Source organism: Myxocyprinus asiaticus, chromosome 4 (genome assembly GCF_019703515.2).
Source record: "Myxocyprinus asiaticus isolate MX2 ecotype Aquarium Trade chromosome 4, UBuf_Myxa_2, whole genome shotgun sequence".
Lineage (NCBI taxonomy): Eukaryota > Metazoa > Chordata > Actinopteri > Cypriniformes > Catostomidae > Myxocyprinus > Myxocyprinus asiaticus.
The window spans coordinates 38,573,958-38,595,375 of NC_059347.1; the positions used below are offsets into that span (position 1 = coordinate 38,573,958).

The 21,418-nt window shown below is 38.6% G+C and overlaps 1 protein-coding gene across 1 annotated transcript in view; it reads right to left on the bottom strand.

Annotated features, from left to right (window-relative positions):
* Positions 1-279: 279 nt before the first annotated feature.
* LOC127440217 (multiple epidermal growth factor-like domains protein 9) overlaps positions 280-21,418 on the bottom strand; it is a 143,199-nt gene continuing 122,060 nt past the window's right edge. Inside the window, exons 5-6 of the mRNA XM_051696686.1 lie at positions 11,834-12,103; positions 280-2,718 (exon numbers count right to left, since the gene is read on the bottom strand). Of these exons, the coding sequence (XP_051552646.1) occupies positions 2,273-2,718; positions 11,834-12,103 (716 nt within the window). The 3' untranslated portion in view covers positions 280-2,272. The remainder of the gene's footprint in view (positions 2,719-11,833; positions 12,104-21,418) is intronic.

Here is a 21,418-nt window from a genome sequence, read left to right on the forward strand (position 1 = left end):
GTATACTGAACAGAAAGAAAGAAAGTGATCTGAGCAATAATGTTCTAATTTGTACTTGTGAAAAAGGAGTACACAGTCATGTTTTAACCTTTGCTTATATTTGTGGTCTCACTAAAGTAAGAAATATGACAAATTGACTCAAGTTGACTCATTTGATAGGTATGATTTAGAACACCGAATCAAACTAAACTTTGTGGACTCAGTTTGAGTAAAAGTATTAAATATATGAATATGTGATAAAGTCAAATATTTAAGTGGCTTTCTTTAAAAACAAACAAACACTGGTTTACGCGGGGTTGTCCATTCAGTACAATGAAAACATATTTTTAGCTAGTCAAGTATGTAAAGACATACTCAGCATATTCCAAAAAAGTGTTAGACACAAAGTAGCAAAACCTGCTTTTATTGAAATATTTCAGAGTTAGTTGTGTTGTGAGTGCAGTGCACTATGTATAATGCACAATCTATACAATGGTCTCTGTTAAATTAAAACACCATTAAAACAGTTGTTCAAATGTATTTTCTGTATGCTGGACACAGAAACAAGACAATTTATCTTGTTCCTCATCGCCACATGTACCGATACTATAGCAGCCTCCTCATGACAACCATTCTGTACATCTCATACTTACATAGTTTTGTTTAAACACACCCCAGAATGATGACTTAAGGACTGTGGAGATGGGAAGAAACCTGAAAAGCAGATATTGTAAGAGTAATCTGAGATACAGCTAAAGACAGAGATAAACTATTTTTGCAAGTTTGGGCCAACGCCTTCCAACTTTTACTTGTTGATACCAATTATATATTTTTCACATTCTTACACACCCTTCTGGATTTCATTTTACCAGTCTTACTGACTGACACAGCATGTTTTGAACATGCACTTAGTCATATATTAGATTACTACTCTCAGCACCCACACACTCAAATATGTGCACTCATTCATCCATTGAACCTCTCTCTCAACTTGTTTTAACCTGTGCTACATAAATGCAGTGATTGATTACTCTGTCACTGCTGATCGAATGAACGGGCAAGAACGGATGTTGCTCATCTGATATTATTTGTTCCCCTGCTCTGTACACCTGTTGCGAAACTGAGCCTATGTTTTAAAATCATCACCTTGAAAGAGAGAGAGGTCCATCCAAAATAAATAATAATAATTAAAAAATATATATTTTTACACTCCCAATCAGACATATTGTGTTTTCAAAAGTCCTCACAACATGGCATTGCATCCTTCAATAGGAAAAGTGAATATAGGAGAAATTCCTGAAAATAAATAAAAACAAATTATATTCCAAAATACATGGAACAGTCCTCTAAAACCACTTTGCTGTAGTAAAACTGACAAGAACTAGTCAGACTTTCTCCTGCAACACAGATCCTCTTTGGCCTAAAAAGAAATCATCTGATGTTGTAATTCGCTTTGGTTAGAAAGCGTCTGCCATAATACCTTATAATAAAGGCATAAATCATTCAGCATTTGCCACTCAGTATAATGTACTTCCATTGGAAATTACTTTACACAGTATTTCAGGCCCTATGTAACGCTGCCCCCTAAAGTCAAGCATGTGTATGATGTCCTTGTTTTGTAGCAACATTAAAAGTGGGGATGCACGCAAGTTCAGCTTGTATTATGGTGTGGTTTGCACAATAAAAACAAAATCCATCCTGAGTTTTTTTTTTTTTTTTTTTAAATAAATGTCCTCTCCATGTGTTTAAAACATCCTTTGCATTTACAAATGATCAAGTGAATGGACATGATGCTACTGGCAAGTATGCATCGGCATATCAGCATTTCTTTGCATTAAAATGTGCAAATAATGTTAATAAGAAATAGATTGATCTATCCATGCATGCCTCTATGTCTTTACATTTTGAAATCGCTACTCAAACAGACATGCTTCAGTCTCTAATATTCTGTCACGCATTAGTATATTAGTTTCTGCTTCTTTGCTCCTTCTTCAGCATGTTTTAGCTCTGACTTTCCAAATGTCTTCAATTGGAAGAATGCGTTAACTTGGCCTTTCAGTTAGGCTGCAAGGCAGATGTTCCTCTCTTTCTTGTCTTTCCATCATTTTCTTTCTCCTCTTTTCTTTTATTGGAGTGCTTGTGAGTGAGTGTTTGCATTATGTGTGCACAAGCTGGCACCAGGCTGTGTCCTTTTTTCAATGCCATAGAATGACAAAAAATGGGGGGTCCACATGTCCACTATCTGCCCTCTGTTGGGCCAGCGCTGGCATAGCAATGGAAAACTCGACATCAATTACACCATATACAAACTACCAGGACCGGTTAAAGCAAGTTGTCCATTGCCCATATCACTCACTTCATCCTCTAAAAGCCCTGATATGTCAGCATTTGGAATGCTATCGTGATAGCTGCTGAAGCTTATATTGTCCTCCTTCAGCTCAATGGTCCAGAAGGGGGCATTCAGCTTGCGGTTTTGGTACTCTCTGTAAGTGTACACGCCGCCCACCACTGCCATTAGAGCTACCACCACTATGATGATGACGGCAAGGACAATGATGTTAAACTGATTCCATGGGAGCGGAGTCACTGTGGCAGTGGTGGTGTTGAGGGTGGAGCTGGCCATGCTGGTCAGCAAGGTAGTGGAGGAGGTGGTGGTAAATTGGACTGTAGAATTGGGGCTGGAGGTCATGGTGGTGTAGTGAAACCAGTGGGTAGTGCTTGAAGGAGTAGTGTGGACGACTGCAGACAGAGCCAGAGAAGGAGCGGCAGGCAAAAGGAGAGAGAAAGATGGACAGTGTAAGTCGTTAGCAGCTATTACAATACAGTATTCATTATTTAATGACTCTCTATACTACTTGCAACTGATTGGTCCATCACGGTATTCTGCGTTCAATTGAGTTTGTATGATGGCTTCAAAATTGCATAATTGAACGCTACTTGTCCCAGTCTACTGATTTTCATACTTTAAATAATGTTTGTAATTTTAACACAAAAACAATGGAAAAATGCAACAGTAAAAATATTCTTAGGTTTTACATTTAAGGTGTTGGTTAAAAATAATATACTAAATAAGATGACACTACTATAGTAAAATACTTTTAAAAACATTTTTCTTTTATAAGTAAAAAGTATTATTTACCTAATTGTTACTGGTGAAAATTAATATTATGTTTAACAACACATTACATGAACTTTTATTGTAAACTGTTATTAAAATTACAATGAATAACAATAATCAGGAGTTAGTCCATATGTGACCCACCACATTTTATTATATTTTATTGATATGGTTATGTTTTAATTGAAATTTTGTTTTTTTATATCAGTTCTGAGCAGTTCTTTTTTAAGTGTCATTTGTGTTACCCTGACGGTGTTTTGTGTTTTTTTGTGAGTGACACTGTGCAGTATCTATACAGGTTTATTGGCCATTGCTCCTGAAAGGGCTACTCTTGATGAACTTCAAATCCACAAGTGGTCTTCTGTTGTTGAAGTATTTAAAAAAACATTTTAAAGAACAAAATAGATTTAATATCATTCCTATATATTGGTATAGTACATAAAATACATAAAATACCACGAAATGTGAGCTCAAATCGTGTATAACAGGCATATTTCCAATAGCAACACCAGCAGATAAAGTTTCAGACGGAATCAGCATCTCTCATGCCTCCCTTGAGCGCACTGCGATTTAATGAGCTCCTAAAGCGTGGCGTGAATGTGAGCTGAAAACCGCAGAGTACAGACGAGAAGTCAGGTGAGGGGAGACATTGCCTCAACTTTGTACTGATTCGTTCAATACACTGTTAATCAATCAATGCCATAGTGCCCGCCTCTCATGCTCTCGTCCTCAAAGCGGTTCTCGTGGTGGCGTGATTACTCACCTCAATCCGGGTGGCAGAGGACAAGTCTCAGTTGCCTCCGCTTCTGAGACAGTCAATCCGTGCATCTTATCACGTGGCTCATTGTGCATGACACCGCGGAGACTCTGCATGTAGAGGCTCATGCTACTCTCTGCAATCCACACACAACTTACCACGTGCCCCATTGAGAGTGAGAACCAGTAATCGCGACCATGAGGAGGTTACCCCATGTGACTCTACTCTCCCTAGCAGCTGGGCCAATTTGGTTGCTTAGGAGACCTGGCTGGAGTCACTCAGCACACCCTGGATTCGAACTCGCGACTCCAGGGGTGGTAGTCAGCGTCAATACTCGCTGAGCTACCCAGGCCCCCGGTGCGCACTCACTCTTAAAGATACATCTCCGTGCCTTCATAACAGAGGAGTAGATTATTGATCCAAAAATAAGGTGACTGTAAAAATACCATTTGCAGTATTTTTGTAGGTATTATGTATTTATAAATCATTCGTTCTTTTCATATTAAATTAAGAATTTTAAATCAGAAAAACAACTTTTTTCATTAATCATTTACAAAACCAATATTAAAAAACAAATAAAGACTTGCTTTTTGTACTTTCGATTTTATGCTCAAATTAAAAATAGGAAACTGGAAAAATGGCCTTTTGATAATTTGATTTTCCATCTAAAAAGAAACTAATTGAGAGGGAAAATGAATTTGCAAATGTGGGTGGCCCTCAAATGCCCCTTTTTTTTTCTGATTGGTCAACCTGCAGTGTCATCAAGGCCGTGAGACAAAATCACAGTTCACTGCTGTTAAATTGTTCAGAAGAATCTGTCTCAGTTAATATTACTGAAATAACGAAAATAACCATAAATCCACAAGACAATAGAAGCACAGACCTACACTGTAAAGAAATAGGCTTACTTTCATGAGAGCGAGCGAGCACAAACAGGGTGCTTGGGTGTGAGCGACTTGTTCATGAATGCTCGTCTCTCAAAAGCTCGACCAGTGAATTTAAAATCAGCATTTACACATTGCCTTCAGACTTGTCCGATAATAAGGTAAACAATACTGCCGTGTAGTAGCTTATTATTCTACGCCCCAGTATAATAGGCAACCCATATTCCCATTTAAAATTATGGGAATGGTCGGAATTATCTGATCTTGGCTCTTCAAATCATAGTCCTATCCACTGTTATGTAAATACTTATTGTCTTATATTAAATTTATTAATATTTTCCAATGTATTATTTGCAATTTACTGTTGTAGCTGTTATAATTCAGTACCAGTAATGGAGCCCATGACTTTCATCTGTCTGCTTGGATGTGGCCGTTAGACTGTATATTTCTTGAACCACATTTCATTTTGTTTATCGCACTGCAATATGTAAAATGACAATGAACCTGACTGAAGCAGCTCAGTTAACAGGTATTCTACTAAAATAACTTAGAATTATCATAATTTTTGCATTTAGATTCAATGCTAATATAGCCAGGGTATATAACTGGCAGAAACGGTGTCCCGACTTTTTTCATGCTTTCATTTTGTTCTAATACTTTTTGCGCTTCATCATGCTGTAAACACTGAAGCATATTAGCTTAATATAACATTTATTTATATTATTATGTGCTATTTAGCCTAAGATCTATTTCTTCCTCGATTCTGGCATCTAGCAGGTAATTATTATTTTTTGCTGGGCAGACAGGCAGTAGCAGATATGGGAGGTGAGGCTTGGCTAATCAAACTAGCTAAGACTAATTACACTATGTTACACAATTTTTGTTCCTGGGTAGTAAGTGTTATTTCCTAATTGCTTATGCCTCAAAAGTATAGAAAATGGCTATTATTCCCCACAAACTTTGCTTTTATGACCAGGACAGTGATATTTTGAAATGTACCTATTTCCAATGAGAAAACAGGTGAATTTTTATCTTTTTATTCACATAATGTCAGAAAAAAACAACATATGAATCCAAAATCCTTCTTTAGCTGTGATCCGACGAAGACACCGGCTTTGACCTTTGCCTCAGACAGCTTAGGGAAGAAGTCTTGAAGGTACCTGAAGGCTGCCGACTCCTTATCTAGAGCTCTGACAAACTGTTTCATAAGGCCCAATTTGATGTGCAGTGGTGGCATCAGAAACTTCCAGGGGTCCACCAGTGTCTCCCACTTGACATTGTTCCTCCCCACAGAGAACTCGGTCCACTGTGGCCAGTCCTGCCTGTGGTAGTGCGCCTTGGTGTCCCTGCTGTGCCAAAGGCAAAGATAGCATGGAAACTAGGTAAAACCACCTTGGAGACCCATCAGGAATGCCACCATTTTTAAGTCTCCTATGACCTCCCAGCCGTACTCATCATACTTCAAGGAGTCCAGCAAGGTCTTGTTGCAATGAGAGAGCCAGGGGAAGAGATGGGTACTTGTTACTATTATGGACCAGCACGGCTTTGAATATTACTTTAGTATAAATACATGTTAATTTGAATTCATATGTTGTTTTTTTCTGACTTTATATGAACGAAAAGACACAAATTCACCCGTTTTCTCATTGGAAATAGGTCAATTTCAAAATATCACTGTCCTGGTCACAAAAGCAAAGTTTGTGGGGAATAATAGGCATTTTCTATACTTTTGAGGCATAAGCAATTAGGAAATAACACACTACCCAGGAACAAAAAATAAATAAATAATTTGTTACACATTGTTATCAGAACAAAAGCGTCCCGACTTTAAGTCCATCGGGACGCGGTACCCCGCTTGTAAAATCGGGACTGTCCCAGTTTTATCTGCCCACCCTAAACTGCGAATGCCATACACAACTGCAGCCGATTCTCCAGTGCAGTATGGACTAGCCAGCAGTGCCCAAAACTGATTAGCTGTACTGTGTTAAGGCTACCACTTATACATTTAAAGATCAGTTTTTGTTGCACGAGGAATGATAATTGTAAGAAGACATTTGGCATACAGTGCAAGGGACTAAATTATAAACATCTAAAAAAATATAAAATATATATAGGCATATACAGAGCATAGATATTCATCTCTCTCGCTATTATCACTCGCTTTCCATGCCAATGATTGTCCCAATTCTGCTTGACCTTGCTGGCACAAAGGCAAAGCCACTTCATCAGTGACTGAATTCAGTGAACATTTTAGTGTTAGCTATGTGTTATTGTGTTGAGACAGATAGCACAGTTGCAATAAACATGGTGCATTTTGGAAAATATATGACAAAGAATTTAATATTAATTGAGACTAATTCATCTGAACAATTTAACAGCAGTGAACTGTTATGTTCACGGCCTTGAGGCGGAACAGACAATGCTGCAGGTTGACCAATCAGAAGAAAGGGGCATTTCAGGGCCACTCACATGTGTGAATTCATTTTTCACCTCTTTTAGTTTCTTTTTAGATGGAAAATCAAATTATCAAAAGGAACAGTGTCTCGTGGCCATTTTTCCAATTTTCTTTATTTAACTTGAGCATAAAATCAAAAAGTAAGTCGTTATTTGTTTTTTAATATATATGTTGGCTACATATACAAATTCCACTATTATCTGGGAAAATGTTACATACATGAAAGCAGCCATTCTTGTAGTATTTTGAAAAATATGTTGTTGCATACATATGCAAGTATGTGACTTTATCAGTGAAAACCACACATGAACATGCAAATTATAGGTCTATGTGTTTTACATATTGTGATGTGTCAGATTTATGAATGGATTTAACCTCAAAAGTAAGTAAACATCAGAATTTTCATTTTTAGTAGAAATATCCCTTTAAAATCTAAGTTCAGGTCCCTCGTGTCCATACATAGGGTCCTATGATTTCTGCGATGCGGTAAACAATAATTAAATTAAAATTGTGATATGTCCTAGCGTAATGATTAAACCACAAAAGGCTGAGATTTAATTAAATATACAGTGTGCATATACTGCAAGCTTCAAAGGGAATGTGTGAAGCTGGCCGCTCATACTGTACACTGATAACACCTCATAATAAGCATCACGCACATGACAGACAGCAGAGCGCCAGTTAACCTTGAAGTGCACAGCACATACAGACTATGTATTTAAATAATGAATTCGCAGCTGGTTTTGCATATAGAAAACTGCTTATCCAGAGGTGTGAATCTGTCATCAAAAACATACAAACTGTGCTTCATTTGATTTTCTGCCACAATAAAATGTAACTAGACAAGTGACATTGAAGAAATAAAATACTACTGTATAGTAAAATTTTATTTTCAATGTAATCATAATAATATTCATATCAATAATCATTACATTATATTTAAGCAAAATCTCACAAGCAAGAGTGCTGTTGTACTGAATAAACATTTTCATCAATGATTTCATTTATATTCTAATGCTCTGCTGTTCAGCACTGTACATGACAATAAAACAAATAAATATATAACTCCTAATAATTCTGTGTTTTGGATTGTGCTCTGAGGATTTGTATAGAAGTACTTTATTTGATAAAAAATAATGTAATGGTATGTTAAAAAAGCGATTGTTCTGTTTTTCATTTAAAGTTTCATTTAATCAGACATTTTTTTTATGATAATATTTATTTAAATTGAAAAACAACAGAAAACGCAGAATTTGGGAAAAAATAAAATGGAATTTGGAAAAAATAAGATAGATTTCAAAGGGCCCTACATACAGCATTTCCTTGTTAACACACAATATATGTATAATGGGCAAGAACTATTCTAATGTCATCAATTTAAGAGGTATTACTAAAATCCCTTTAATGCAAGTCAGTTCACTTGACAGCCATATTCGTAATGACTCCAGGCAGCAAATTCCAGTCTTGCATTACACCTGCTAACTCAAGGTTCCCACTTTTTTCAAGGCACAATTTTCCAGGACATTTCCAGGATATTTTATGTGCAAAAAAAAAACAACAACAAAAAAAAAAAAAACCACATGACAGGCCATTAAAATTGTGGTTATTGGAGGGTTATTTAAAAAATAAAATGTATTTGACAGTTTAAATTTAATCATCGAAGTGGTGTCTAACCAAATGAATTTGTAATTTTTTTTATATATAATTATTTTAATTTTTTTATTTTTTAAACAACATTAGATTATTTTTTATCAAATGAAGTGCTTTTCTACAGAATCCTCACAGCACAATCTGAAACACCACTGGAGGTATTTTTGTCAAATGAGGTTCTGCACAACAAAACATCACAGATGTGAGATATTGCTTTAGTATTATTATTTAATTGAAATAAACATGATGTTTTTTCCCATTTCACACGTCCATTTAAATTGAGCTTATATTTTGGCATTTCTGTGTGTTTTTGATGGTAGTTTCTCACCTCTTGATAAGCAGTTTGCTACATGTCCCACTGTGATTAATAAACCGCAAAAGGCTGTGATTTAATAAAATAAATTTATAGTCTGTATGTTCTGCATGCTTCAGAGTGCTCTGCTCACTACCATCTACTAGACCAGTGGTTCACAACCTTTTGTTTTGTGTGACATAATTTGAAAGCAGAGACTTTGTTGTACAAAAAACAAAAACAAAACAAAAAACAAAAAAAAAACATAAAACACAAACTCAATATTTGTGTTATTTGCTTAATTTGCTCAATGCAATTGTGATGCATTGCATCATTTAAAGTTTTGTTAATAAATTCAGCAGGCTTACGCATCATGAATGTGAGACCAAACCTTGCATTTCTTGAATTCAAGCACATGGAGGGCTACATCTGGGCCCTATAAAATGAAAAAGCAAAGACAGAAACTAATAATAAAAGTGATATTGTTAATATATTTTACATTTGACTTTTATGAAAATTGTAATTTATTAATGTTTTTTTTTTTTTTTTTTTTTTTTTTATAGTTTTAACAGTTGTATTTGTAACAAGACCATAGTAAACACATGGAAGCATGGATCTTCTTCACTACCATGGTTAGATGTAACATAATTTCTATAAAACAAACTATGGCATTTTTGTAATTATAAACAGTAGACCTACTCTAAACACATGTAAAAACAATAAATACAAAATATAAATATTTTTAAGTTTTAACAAAAATGATTTATATTCCCTCACTCCCCTAATGTAGCCTATGACAAATTTAATAGAGCTGAAGTAGTGATATGGTAATATTTATTATCAATCTATTTCTGCCTAAAGTACAGTTAGTGTTACTATAGTAAATTCAAGGGTGGTGATGTAGAATTCTGTGGCAAATTCAAATGGTTTCCGCTTCTCACATCTTGCTTCTTGCTGATTCTCGCAAAGCTGCGATTTTAAGAGCTCAAGCTTTAAGAGCTTTGCGCTCGCACTGCTCTGTCTATTGAGCCGTATCCATCTGCAGAGCCATACAGGTGCATTAGCCGAGTTTGTGCCTCCGGCTGTGTATTTGATGCTGCTAAACCAGATACTTCAGATGCGTCGCTAGACTTCAAAATCAAATGAACCGCAGTACAAATGCGTACTAACCCGTATAATTGAGAACCAACTGATATACTCCAAGTCTAAATAAACATTTTAATACAAAAAGGAACTTGACGATAGATTTGATTATTATGACTGATAAATGCCCTCCATTTGTAACCTAACGTCCCCCTCTCTACTAATTTGCTCTTAGCGCCCCCTGGCATCCTTTTAACGCCTCCTGGGGTTGAGAACCCCAGTACTAGACACATACGCACACCCAGAGCGCGGTGTTTTCAGCGTACAAACTGCTGGCTTCACACATTCATTTTAAAGCATGCAGCACATGCAGATTATATAGGAGATGTTAAAAAGAGGTCTGTGGTCATTAAAAATCCCAGGGCACTTCTCGTAAAGAGTAGGGGTGTAACTCCAGTGTCCTGGCCAAATTCCCCTCATTGGCCCTTCTCAATCATGGCCTCCAAATAATCCCATCCATGAATTGGCTCTATCACTCCACTCTCTCCTCTCCACCAATAGTTGGTGTGTGGTGAGCGTACTGGCGCACTATGGCTGCCGTCGCATCATCCAGGTGGATGCTGCACACTGGTGGTGGTTGAGGAGAGTCCCCTGTTAACTGTGTAAAGTGCTTTGAGTGTAGTGTCAGAAAAGCGCTATATAAATGTAATGTTCTTTCATTCATATTTATTTATTCAGCCTTTTGCGGTTTATTAAACACACTTGGACATATCGAGATTTTAATTTGATTGATTGTGCATTCAAACATAAATTTTTGTTCCAAATATGTAAAATTCCATGACATTCCGCATCTTATAGCTAATGCATTTTTTATTAATGGATTCAGTGATTCCATCCATGTTTTCCACATTGCAGAAATAATAGGGCCCTACATGTGGTAACGGCAGTGTAAGCAGACTCCGATTGTTGATTTTTTGAAAATTATTTTACATACCACATCACCATGCTACCGCCTCGGGGTGTACATTTATTTACAAAAAAAATCTGCAGTCCGACCGTTGTCATTGTCTAAAATTTACAACTCAAATGTTTTTGTATACACTATAGCAGTGTTGGAACTAAAAAAAATTGCACTATATCAGTACTTAGTACATGTAACAAAAACCTTGTCGGCTACACAATCAAACAGTTTAATTATACTAAAATATTTTCCATGACAAATAATTATTTTCCAGGACATTTAGGTGTTTTTCTAATTTTCCATGACTTTTTCATGACTGGAAAACTGCACTGGATGCGTTACAACCCTGTAACTTCTTGAATGGGGAAACAGAAGTTTCCAAGATTGTTGGTCAAGATTACGAGCGATTTGCCCTTTTAAATGTAAGCCAGGATTTCCATTCCTACATCCGCCACATTGAGCATAGTGATGCCTCTATTAAAAGGTGATTGGCTCTTTTACTGTAACTGTAAAGCGGGACTACAATTGCGATATATAGTGTTACAAATGTTCTCATTCAGACATATACGAGTGGCTTGTTTCCTCGTCTTATGTCTCTGGTATTAAAATGTGTGACCACAAAGCTCAATATTTTGCACTGGCTTTGGCTCTCACCTTTAGGAGTGCAGTTCCTGGCGAGCGCGTCCCCTGTAAAGCCCTCTGCACAGTGCTCACAGTGCAGGCCTGTAGTGTTGTTGATGCAGCTCAGGCAGTGGCCCGTGTCCGGCTGACAGATCTGAGGGAAGGTGTGGGGGTCTGCGTTCCCACTGCAGTTACAGGGAAGGCAGATGCTGTCGGCATTGTAGAAGCCATCACTACACTGCTCACAATTAGGACCCTGGTACTCTGGCTTGCACTGATTACAGACAGGCTGGCCACTCGAGTCTAGAGATACACACAAAGAAAGAGGTTATAGACTAGTTTCACCCCGTCTATACAGGCTGAATTGGAGAAACAAAGCAAAGCATAATCTTCTTTCACTGAAATTACCAATTGACCTCTGCTATGACAAAGGCACTTCAGTATCCAGAGTTACTGTAACTTGGCCACCAGATGGCAGAATCTTTTTAGAATGGTGATGGCAGAGCAGCTGAATGAATTTCAGAAACATGAAGGGCAAACTGGAGATTTGGTACTAAGGTATTTATTTTTATATCAGTCTAAATTCAAATTAATCTGTCAAATGAACTTCTTAAAAGGTTTATTCACACTTGAAATAGTTAACCCTGGGTCATTCTAAGCCCTGGAAAAGCAATGTAATCCTGGCTTATGTTTTTCAATGTTTCACACTATTCATACTTCACCCTGCTCCTCACAAGTCATCAACCAACAGGCAAATCACATCTCAAGGGCTTATGCATTTTGTTCACCATGTACAAAGAACATCTTCCTTAAGCTTAAACTAAATGACGTGAAGACGTTCTTCACCATACATACAAAGAAAAACAGTACATTTGCAAGTAGAAAGCACAAAACATCAATACAAATATTTGCTTCTAAACCTTAGTGCTTTAGGATGCCACATAAATAAACAATATTTTTTCTTTCTTTTTGTCTGATAACTTTCCTAAGGTGTTTGTCACATCAAACTGTCAAAATAAAATAAAGATGAAATTCTCAGTCAATCCCTCAATTGTGCACAGGGAACAGTACTAAAACAAATCAATGTGCTTACTCATCAGCCACAGGGTGCCTACATGAATGTATAAATGTGCTTTTTTAATTTCTAAGAACACAAACATGTTAAAGAGCTTTCGATTGTTGTGTAGCCATAGGACAGAAATGTCTTATGCCAGGCAGACTCTGAAAATAGACTTATGGTGTGACCTGTCACTGCAATTTAAATAGCAGGCAATCAAATGTGACTTCATAAAAACAGCATTATGTTTATATGACTACTGAGAAAGAACTGAGGAACTACTGAGAAATAAGTCTATTGTATTCTACAGTACCAACAAAATGCTGACATATGAGCAATCTGAAATTGGAGGACATAATTGACAAACATTTCAGTTTTGGACAGAAAGGGAATGAGCCAACCTCTGCTCATTTAAAGTGATGACTTTCAGAAGAGCTGATTTTTAAAACATGAATGAGCAAAACACACTTACTTTCCCTTCTTTCAGAAGAAGTCATCAGTAACTGATACACATGGATGCATGAACAGGCTTGCCTTTCAATCGATTATGGCCCACTTTTTTAATCAGTCATGTTAGGACCTTTGAATACAAAAGTCACTAAAGCCTCCCCCCCCCCCCAATCAACCATCAAGATTCAAAAACTGTGTATATGATGGAGAGGAATCTGTGTTTGAGGAAGAGATTAAAAAGTCCCAGAAAATGGAGGGAAAATACTTCAAGACTGGATGAAAGAATAAATGTTATGACATGGCCCACTGAAGCAGAGATAAAATGAAAGTGAGAGAGAAGAACCGATGAGGGGGAGGAAGAATGAAAGGGACTGTTAAAGCAAAAATCATATTCAGCCATACATAAAGAGAGAGAGAGAGAGAGAGAGAGAGAGAGAGAGAGAGAGAGAGAGAGAGAGAGAGAGAAAGGGAGAGATACATGCAATAAAACAGACTTTCTGCAGTACAGTACCAGCTGTGAATCAAATGTATCTAGCAGAGAGGCAGATTTTATGCTACATACAGAGAGGGTAGTGAACAGAGGTGGGTAGAGTAGCCAAAAACTGTACTCAAGTAAAAGTACAATTACTTAAAAAAATAAAATAATAATTACTCAAGTAGAAGTAAAAGTGCTAACATAAATAATTACTTGAGTAAGAGTAAGAAAGTATCAAGTAGTGAGCAACTCGTTACTTTCACAAATGACATTATAGACGTTAACTCCCCTATATTCCATTACATAATACACATTTAACATGCACTGCAGAATTATTATTAATGGAAATTCTGTCATCATTCACCATCATGTTGTTCCATATTTTGTGTTCCACATAATACAAAGGGTCACACGGGTTTGGAAATGATGACAAAATATTAAATTATCACTTTAAAGGGATAGTTCACCCAAAAATAAAATTCTCTCATTTACTCACCCTCATGCCATCCCAGATATGGATGACTTCCTTCTGCAGAACAGAAGATTTTTAGAAAAATATTTTAGCTCTGTAGGCCAAAATGTTGATGCTCCAAAAAGCACATAAAGGCAGCATAAAAGTACTCCAGTAGTTAAATCCATATCTTCAGAAGTGATATGATAGGTGTGGGAGAGAACTAGATCAATATTTGTCATTTTTGCTAGACATTCTTCTCCCTGCCCAGCAGGGGGTATTAAACCAAAGCAAGATCATGCTTTATTAATGTCTACTTTCGCTATTTCATAGCTTTTAAATTCCTGTGTGGATACTTATTTCAGTGTAGTTACAGTTTTCATTGTCAAAAGAATTTAGATCACTAGTTCTGTACAGCAGTACCACCACTCTCTAAATGCAGAGTATGCAGCCTAGTGCGTAGGGCACCAACCCCAGTCGTGGAACACTCGCTGTGTCTGAAACCACCCCCTATCCACTATATAGTGCACTATTTTGGCTGTCCGCCGTTTTGTAGGAGTGTCTGAATTCTGAGTGAGCCACTTGTTCCCTACTTTGGTTCACTCATTCTTACCCACAAAGCACTCTAATTTCGAGTGTACATTTGATGTACACTCGACAACGGTTAATTGCCCACATTCCACCATGGGCAAGATGTACGAGCTAGGAGATTACTGCTTCCTTCACTCCTGCAATGATTTATTTCATGCTGAATGTATTAAATTACTTTTTGACAAATCATTACTTGATTAAAATAACATAACATATAGAGAGGCAAAACATACAGATACATTTTAAAATGTACTCTTTATTTGATCAAATGTGTTTAGTCTTTATATTAACACACAGTATATATTAAAAATGACAAACAGAATGAAGATTTATTGTATTAATATATTATTTAATAAGAATAACAAGTAAGGCCCAAGTATTTTAAAAGTGCATATGTGACGTTGTCACTGCGACAGCCTCAGAGCTCCAACACTCGGTGTATATGTCAGCGTCCAAATTCACTCATTTCGTTCACTCACTGCTGAGATATAGTGCACTAACTGCCATTCACTATATAGGAATTAGTGAATGAGTGAACGATTTCGGACACAGCCACTCTCTTCGCCATACAATCGCCTCGCGCCCACACATCTCTCATGTGCGCGCCTTGCGCCCCTCGCTGTTCATGTGCAGAAATGCTGTCTGTTCGCGCTCCAGTTGTCAATCATGTGAACGGCAGAGAAAAAAGCATTTACACTTAACTTGGATGTTTACATGGATTTACACAGTTAATCCGCCCGAAGTAGCTGCAATAGTTTCCAGTAAATGCGTAAATACTGCTCATGACTTGCGGGATGCGGGACAAAGCGCACTGATATATTGTTGCACTGATTTAAAAATGTACACTTAAAAACAGATGTCATAAGAGCTCAGTTACATTATCACCCTGAACATTACCATCACATTACACAGAAAAGCCTACATTAGCATTAGAGCCTAAATTTACCTCGACGTGCTGCATTAAGTTGAAGCTGTGATTTTAATCTTGAAATATCAGCTTGTCTTGGTGTTAAATGAAGGCATTGCATGATGAAACAAATTGTTTTTTCACTGTGCGGAGCGAAGAAAGTGTTTCACTTTGAAGAGTTTGATGCTGCAGCAGTGACGACTTGAGTGACAGTCTGTGTCAGCGTGCGCAGCTGTGTGAATTTACGCTCTCGTAAAAGTCCCATTCAATAATCTCTCAATAAATTACATATTAACTCAAATTAAACCCAGTAATGTAACAACAGGAACACCGGCCATTGTAAAGAAGAAAAGGTACAGAAATTTCATTAGAAATTTACTTGAGTGAGGGTAAAACGTACCCACTTTTAAACCTACTCTAAAAGTATATATATATATATATATATATATATATATATTTTTAAAAGTTACTCAAGTAAATGTAACGGAGTAAATGTAGCGCGTTACAACCCACCTCTGGTAGTGAATAAGGGGGACTCTACGACCCTCCTATCACCATTCTCCAGACTTAGCCGACGTCAGGATATAAAACCAAAACCTCCAGGCAGTGATTCAAAACCTAAGGACTACTCCATTACAGGACTTCTACCCCCAACCCTGTGGTGGACCAACAACTGGCTGACGACCTGAATGTGTTCTACTGCAGATTTGAAAGGCCCAATCTCACACCCCACACCCACTCTGACCTTCACTTCACACAAACACCAACACCTCCTGACGTCTGTGGTCATGAAATCATTTGAGAGACTGGTGTTGGCCCACCTGAAGAACATCACTGGACCCTTTCTAGATCCCCTTCAATTTGCTTATCGAGCAAACAGGTCTGTGGATGATGCAGTCAACATGGGATTGCATCATATTCTGCAACATCTGGACAGACCAGGGACATATGCAAGGATCCTTTTTGTGGACTTCAGTTCGGCTTTCAACACCATCATCCCAGCTATACTCCAGAATAAATTACACCAACTCTCTGTTCCAATGTCTATCTGTCAGTGGATTACCAGCTTTCTGACGGACAGGCAGCAGATTGTGAGATAGGGGAAACTCACTTCCAGCACCTGTACAATCAGCACTGGTGCCCCCCAGGGATGTGTGCTCTCCCCACTACTCTTCTCGCTCTACACCAATGACTGCATCGCCAAGGACCCCTCTGTCAAGCTCCTAAAGTTTTCAGACGACACCACTGTCATCGGCCTCATCCGAGATGACGATGAGTCTGCATACAGAAGGGAGGTTGAATAGCTGGCTGTCTGGTGCAGTCAAAACAACCTTGAGCTGAACACGCTCAAAACGGTGGAGATGATTGTGGACTTTTGGAGGAACACCACAACACTCACCCCCCTCACCATTCTAAACAGCACTGTGGCAGCAGTGGAGTCATTCAGGTTCCTGGGCACTACCATCTCACAGTACCTGAAGTGGCCCAGCAGAGGTTGTACTTCCTTCGCCAGCTGAGGAAGTTCAACCTGCCACAGGCGCTGCTGATACAGGTCTACTCAGCAGTCATTGAGTCTGTCCTCTGCACTTCAGTAACTGTCTGGTTTGGTTCAGCTATGAAATCAGACATCAGAAGACTACAGAGGACAGTCCGGAATGCTGAGAGGATTACTGGTTGCCCCCGCCCCCCTTTCAATAATTATACACTTCCAGAGTGAGGAAAAAGGCTGGAAAAATCACTCTGGACCCCACTCACCCTGCTCATTACCTTTTTGAACTGTTGCCTTCTGGCCGACACTTCAGAGCTCTGAGCACCAGAACCGGCAGGCACAGGAACAGTTTTTTCCCTCAGGCTATCCATCTCATGAACAGTTAAATTGCCCCATTGAGCAATAACTATGTGCAATACAGTTTAATCTTTTTTATATTTATTCAACACATCCAACCTCTTCTGCCATTTCATTCCTCTGAAAAAAAAAACAAAAAAAAACATTTGCACTGTACATAACAGATTTGTATTTGCACTGTACATAACATGTATTAGATTGCACTATGTATGTGTATGTGTGTATGTATGTATGTGTGTGTCAGTGTGTGTGTGTGTATGTACGGATGTGTATAACTATTTTTTATTTTTTACTATTATCTATGTCTTGCTACTGTTTTTGTATTGTTTTTGTATTGTTGTACACTGGAAGCTCCTGTCACCAAGACAAATTCCTTGTATGTATAAGCATACTTGGCAATAAAGCTGATTCTGATTAGAAGAGCCAATTTTCCATACTTCTCAAGAATGAGAGCAATAACCATCATAGCAAGATAATGAAACAAAGGACAGAGAGAGTCTGAGGCAGAGCAAAGAGCCCAATTAGATATACATTACCACCACAGAGAACACAGGGACAAAAGTCTAAACTCTTAAAAGGTCTCTTTCTTATATAAAATTAAAAGGTTTAATACAGAAGGAACTGCAAAGCTGTTGGCGGTGTAAAGTCGGTTCATCTGACCTGTAGGATTAAAACTAATGTAAACACACACACACACGGAGACCTAGCGCGTGTGGAGGCTTCATGCTATTCTCTGCGGCATCCACGCACAACTCACCACACGCCCCACTGACTCATAATTGTGCCACCGGAAGCAGCTTGTGGAGTGTCGTGGCTTTAAGCTCGCTGTTTTTCACACAAAATTTGCTTTCACTTGACGCACTGTGGTCAGACAGGTACAGACATGCATACCACTACAGTCATTCCAGCAGTTGTCAACTACTGACGCTACAACATGAATAAAAATATACTGAAGTCACCAAGATTCATTCATAAAATAGAGGATGATTCGAGAAACAGACTTATTATACAGTAGTACACATAATAATTTCACATTTCAATTATTTATTTATTTTTATTAATCATATACATGCTATAGACACATCCACACATAGCTTAAGTACTCTTCTGCTCACTGTCTATGAGAATATACTAACATATTCATGTATCAATTCTCGCTACATTTTGACATCTAACTGTGTATCTTTTATTTGATCACACTCTGACTTTTACAAGGCTGGCCATAAACAGAACAACACTGGCAAATAATAAGGCTTTTCATAGACTGACTGAATCAAAGCTGAAGATTTTTGGGTTACGGTTGTAACCTCGGTTCTCTGAGGGAGATGAGTGAGACATCTCACTATGGGACACGCCTCTTGCATGGTCATCCATGAAGCCCTATGCAATCACGCCTAACAGGCTGCTGGCCAGTGCACCAGGGAAGCCCTGCCCCTTCCCTATATAATCAGTAGCACTGGCCCAAAATGGCATACGTTACAGCTCTTCCGAGCAGATAAATATTGGGCCCTCTGGTGAGATGTCTCAATCATCTCCCTCAGAGAACCGAGGTTACAACCGTAACCCAAAGTTCTCTTTCGGTTGACTCATTCAACAATCTCACTATGGGATATAGAAAACGCCCATATATTCAGTCATCAGTGCAGGCCTACCATATTTGGTTTATAGAACCTTACGAATGTGTGCAGGGAGGCCCAATCGGCTGCCACACAGACATCCTCCATGGAGGTTCCTTTAAATAGAGCCAAAGAAGCAGCCACTCCCCTCGTGGAATGGGCTCTCACGCCCCCTGATAATGACTGTCCCTTTACTGAGTACTATCCAGAGAGAAAGCTGTTATTTTGACAATGCCTTACCCCTCACTGGGTTTGCAAAGCACACAAAGAGATTATTGGATTGTCCAACACTTTGTGTTTTACTCACATATGCTTGCAATGCCCTAACATGACATAAACATGCATCTTCTCCTCCTCTGGCGAAGCAAAAGGAGGAGGGTAAAAAGCTTGGATTTCCATCTCTTTGCATGAAATAACCAGGTTTAATCACTTTGGCCACAACCGCCGGGTTAGGGCGTAACCTGACCCTGGATAAATTTTGCGTGAACCTGAGACATGCAGGGTTAAACGAGAGTGCATGCAGTTTGCTGACATGCCTCATAGTGGCCAAGGCCAGTAACAACGTTGTCTTATGAGACAATCTTTATATCAGCTTTCTCCAAAAGTTCACAACGGAGCTTCCCCCAAAGCTTCCAGAACTTCTTGACCAACAATCTTCCATTGACTGGTTTTAGGCAGCATATGCCTTTCATGATCTTACTTATGACAGGATGTGAGAATATCTCGAACTGCGGGAAGAAAAGGGACTATCTGTTTTCCCTGACACATTTTTCAAATCTTGTCCATTCCATCTCCTACAGAGACCTGGTAAAGCTCGGTCTGGTGCTCTGAATAGTGAAAATCACATTTTGAGCAAGCCGAGAGCACTTAGATTAGACCTCTCACGGGCCAAACCCAGAAGTTCTGTTCTGCGGATGTGGATGGAATATTGACCCACCCGCTAGAGAGAGGAGGTCCCTGCGCTGGGGTAGGCACCACGGGCTCGCATACAGTAGTTAGAAACATAACTGATTGTGTTGGGGTTAAAAACTCTTCTTCGGGTTAATTATAAAACCTTGTGAAGTGAACCAATCACCTCTCTATACAGAATGAGGCAGGGACTTGTGTCAAAATTCTGAACTTGTATTTTCCCAGATACTTCTTGGAAGCAAGAAAATACCGGCTGAAGAAATCTTTCTGTGATTCTTCTGTCAGCACAATTTGTTTTGCCCCTATGAGGAGAAGAGAATGTATTTCTTCTCTCAGATTTTTGGCATTTTTCCTCTGCAGTTTTGATTGCTTTATTCCTGAGAAATGCTGGGGTTTTCTCGCAAATTGCAACCTGTACCCCTTTTCTATTGTGTTTAGAACACACTGAGAGTCTGTGCACTTTGCCAAATGTGCACATCTCACCCATAGCTGGTCCTAGCGTGGCGATAATTGGGGTTATTAATAGATCTTTGTCACGGTTTTTACAGGGTGCTTGTGTATAACCGTGTTGTGGGGAACTTAATTTTCTCTTGTTGCTTGACTGACCCACACAGGGGATGTGTGTGTGACAGTGCTCTGCACTGACTGATCCACACAGGGAATAAGTGTGAGTGACAGCACGCTGTGCTCTTGACTGATCCACACAAGGGGTTAATTGTGTGTGACAGCGCTCTGTGTGTTGACTGATCCACACAGGCAATAAGTGTGTGACAGTGCTCTGTACATTTGACTGATCCACACAGGCGATAAGTGTGTGTGACAGCACTCTATGCGTTTGACTGATCAACACAGGGTATAAGTGTGTGTGACAGCGTTCTGTGCGTTGACTGATCCACACAGTTGATAAGTGTGTGACAGCACTCTATGCATTTGACTGATCAACACAGGGGACTTGTCTAAACGGTGTTAGGGCTGCTTCCACACATTTTGTAAAAATACGGGGTGCTAAATAAAGGCCAAATGGAAGAAATTTGAACTCATAAGTCATGTATTCGATTGCAAACCTCAGAAATTGTCTTTGTTGGGGATGGATCTGGATGTGAAAATATGCATCCTTTAGATCGATTGAGGTGAACCAATCTTCCCTCTATACAGAATGAAGCAGGGATTTGTGTGTCAGCATTCTGAATCTGTATTTCCTCAGGTATTTTGTTTATTGGATTTGCGGAGGCAGACTGAGGTAAACATCAGAGCATACTAAACTGTATGCTTCTTTCTTCTACCCCCCGCTGTGGGGGGAGGAGGGGGAGGGCCCG